The 1,294-nt window shown below is 31.3% G+C and overlaps 1 protein-coding gene across 2 annotated transcripts in view; it reads left to right on the plus strand.

Moving 5' to 3' along the window:
* LOC107642686 (putative inactive cadmium/zinc-transporting ATPase HMA3) overlaps positions 1-1,294 on the plus strand; it is an 8,849-nt gene continuing 7,555 nt past the window's right edge. For both annotated transcript variants that reach the window (XM_016346120.2, XM_016346129.2), the window contains exons 1-2: positions 1-55; positions 358-578. In XM_016346120.2, the coding sequence (XP_016201606.1) occupies positions 383-578 (196 nt within the window). In that variant the 5' untranslated portion in view covers positions 1-55; positions 358-382. The remainder of the gene's footprint in view (positions 56-357; positions 579-1,294) is intronic.

Raw genomic sequence — 1,294 nt, forward strand, 5'->3', positions numbered from 1 at the left:
GCCCTTTCCCATAACTCACACACACCAACCCTCCCTCAACACAAGAAGTAGAAAGGTGATGGTGCTTTCTGCTTTCTCTTCTCTCTGATTCTGATTCTGAGGCGTGTCTCTTCCTATTTCCAACTCCGGATCATGTTTATCTTGTTCACAACCACACACATGAAACACGCTTCCTTCTACTAATTTAATTTAATTACTCCAATAATTCAATTAATTAATAAATATCGTAGCTTCTAAGATATATAGCACTATATATATAAACTACATCTACCTCCCTGGATCTCTCCTTTCCCCTTTTCCTTTTCCCCTAAATTTCTCTGCATGATTCAATTGCTGAATAATTATCGACTTTTGCAGCTGGTGGTAGCGTAATTTGAGAGAAATGGAGAATGAGAAGGGGAAGAAGAAGTGGGAGAAGAGCTACTTCGATGTGATGGGATTGTGCTGCTCGTCGGAGGTGCCGCTCATAGAGAACATACTCAAACCTTTGCAAGGAGTCAAGGAGGTTTCGGTCATTGTACCAACTCGTACTGTTATTGTTATCCATGACTCTCTCATCATTTCTCAGCTCCAAATTGGTACGTTTTTCTTCTTCTTCTTCGCTTCCACGTCACTTTTTCCTGCATTTTTTTCATCGAAAAAATTTAGGGAATAACAACTTTTGTATTTTCTAGTCAGCACTTAACCATCAAAATAAAAGTGAATGATTTCTTACCATTAGATATAATCTCATACCATTAAAAATACTATTGATAGCCAATTAATAATTACAAAATATCAAAATTGCTAATCTCTAACGTTCCTCTTTTTCATCACCGGAAATATAAGTGTCTCTGTAATTTGCGTTTTCGATTTTGTTTTATTTTTTAATATTTTTTGTCTAAAAAACAAAAAATACTTAAAAAAACGCAAATTAAACACACTCTTTAATATTGTTTTAAATTTATTTATTATAATATATGCTTCATGTTTTATTCGTTTTTAATTTTAATACACAGTTATCCTAAATAGATTCATATATTTAAATAATTTTTTAGTAATTAGTTTAAAATTTAACTACTGATTTATGAAAATTAAATTGTTCTTTTGTTCAGTGTATGTGTATATCTCGTTATTATTAATTATTCACGTTTATATATTTAAAAAACCATTTTGGTTATCTGCTCTGACCTCTCAGTCAAATATATGTATATATAATAAGTTAGTAACTAACTAGTCTCTGATTTATTCCTTTCGCAATCATCATACGGTTTATGTACATTCCTTTAAAAAATAAAAAAAAAAGTGTCAGCAT

Source organism: Arachis ipaensis, chromosome B01, assembly GCF_000816755.2.
Source record: "Arachis ipaensis cultivar K30076 chromosome B01, Araip1.1, whole genome shotgun sequence".
Lineage (NCBI taxonomy): Eukaryota > Viridiplantae > Streptophyta > Magnoliopsida > Fabales > Fabaceae > Arachis > Arachis ipaensis.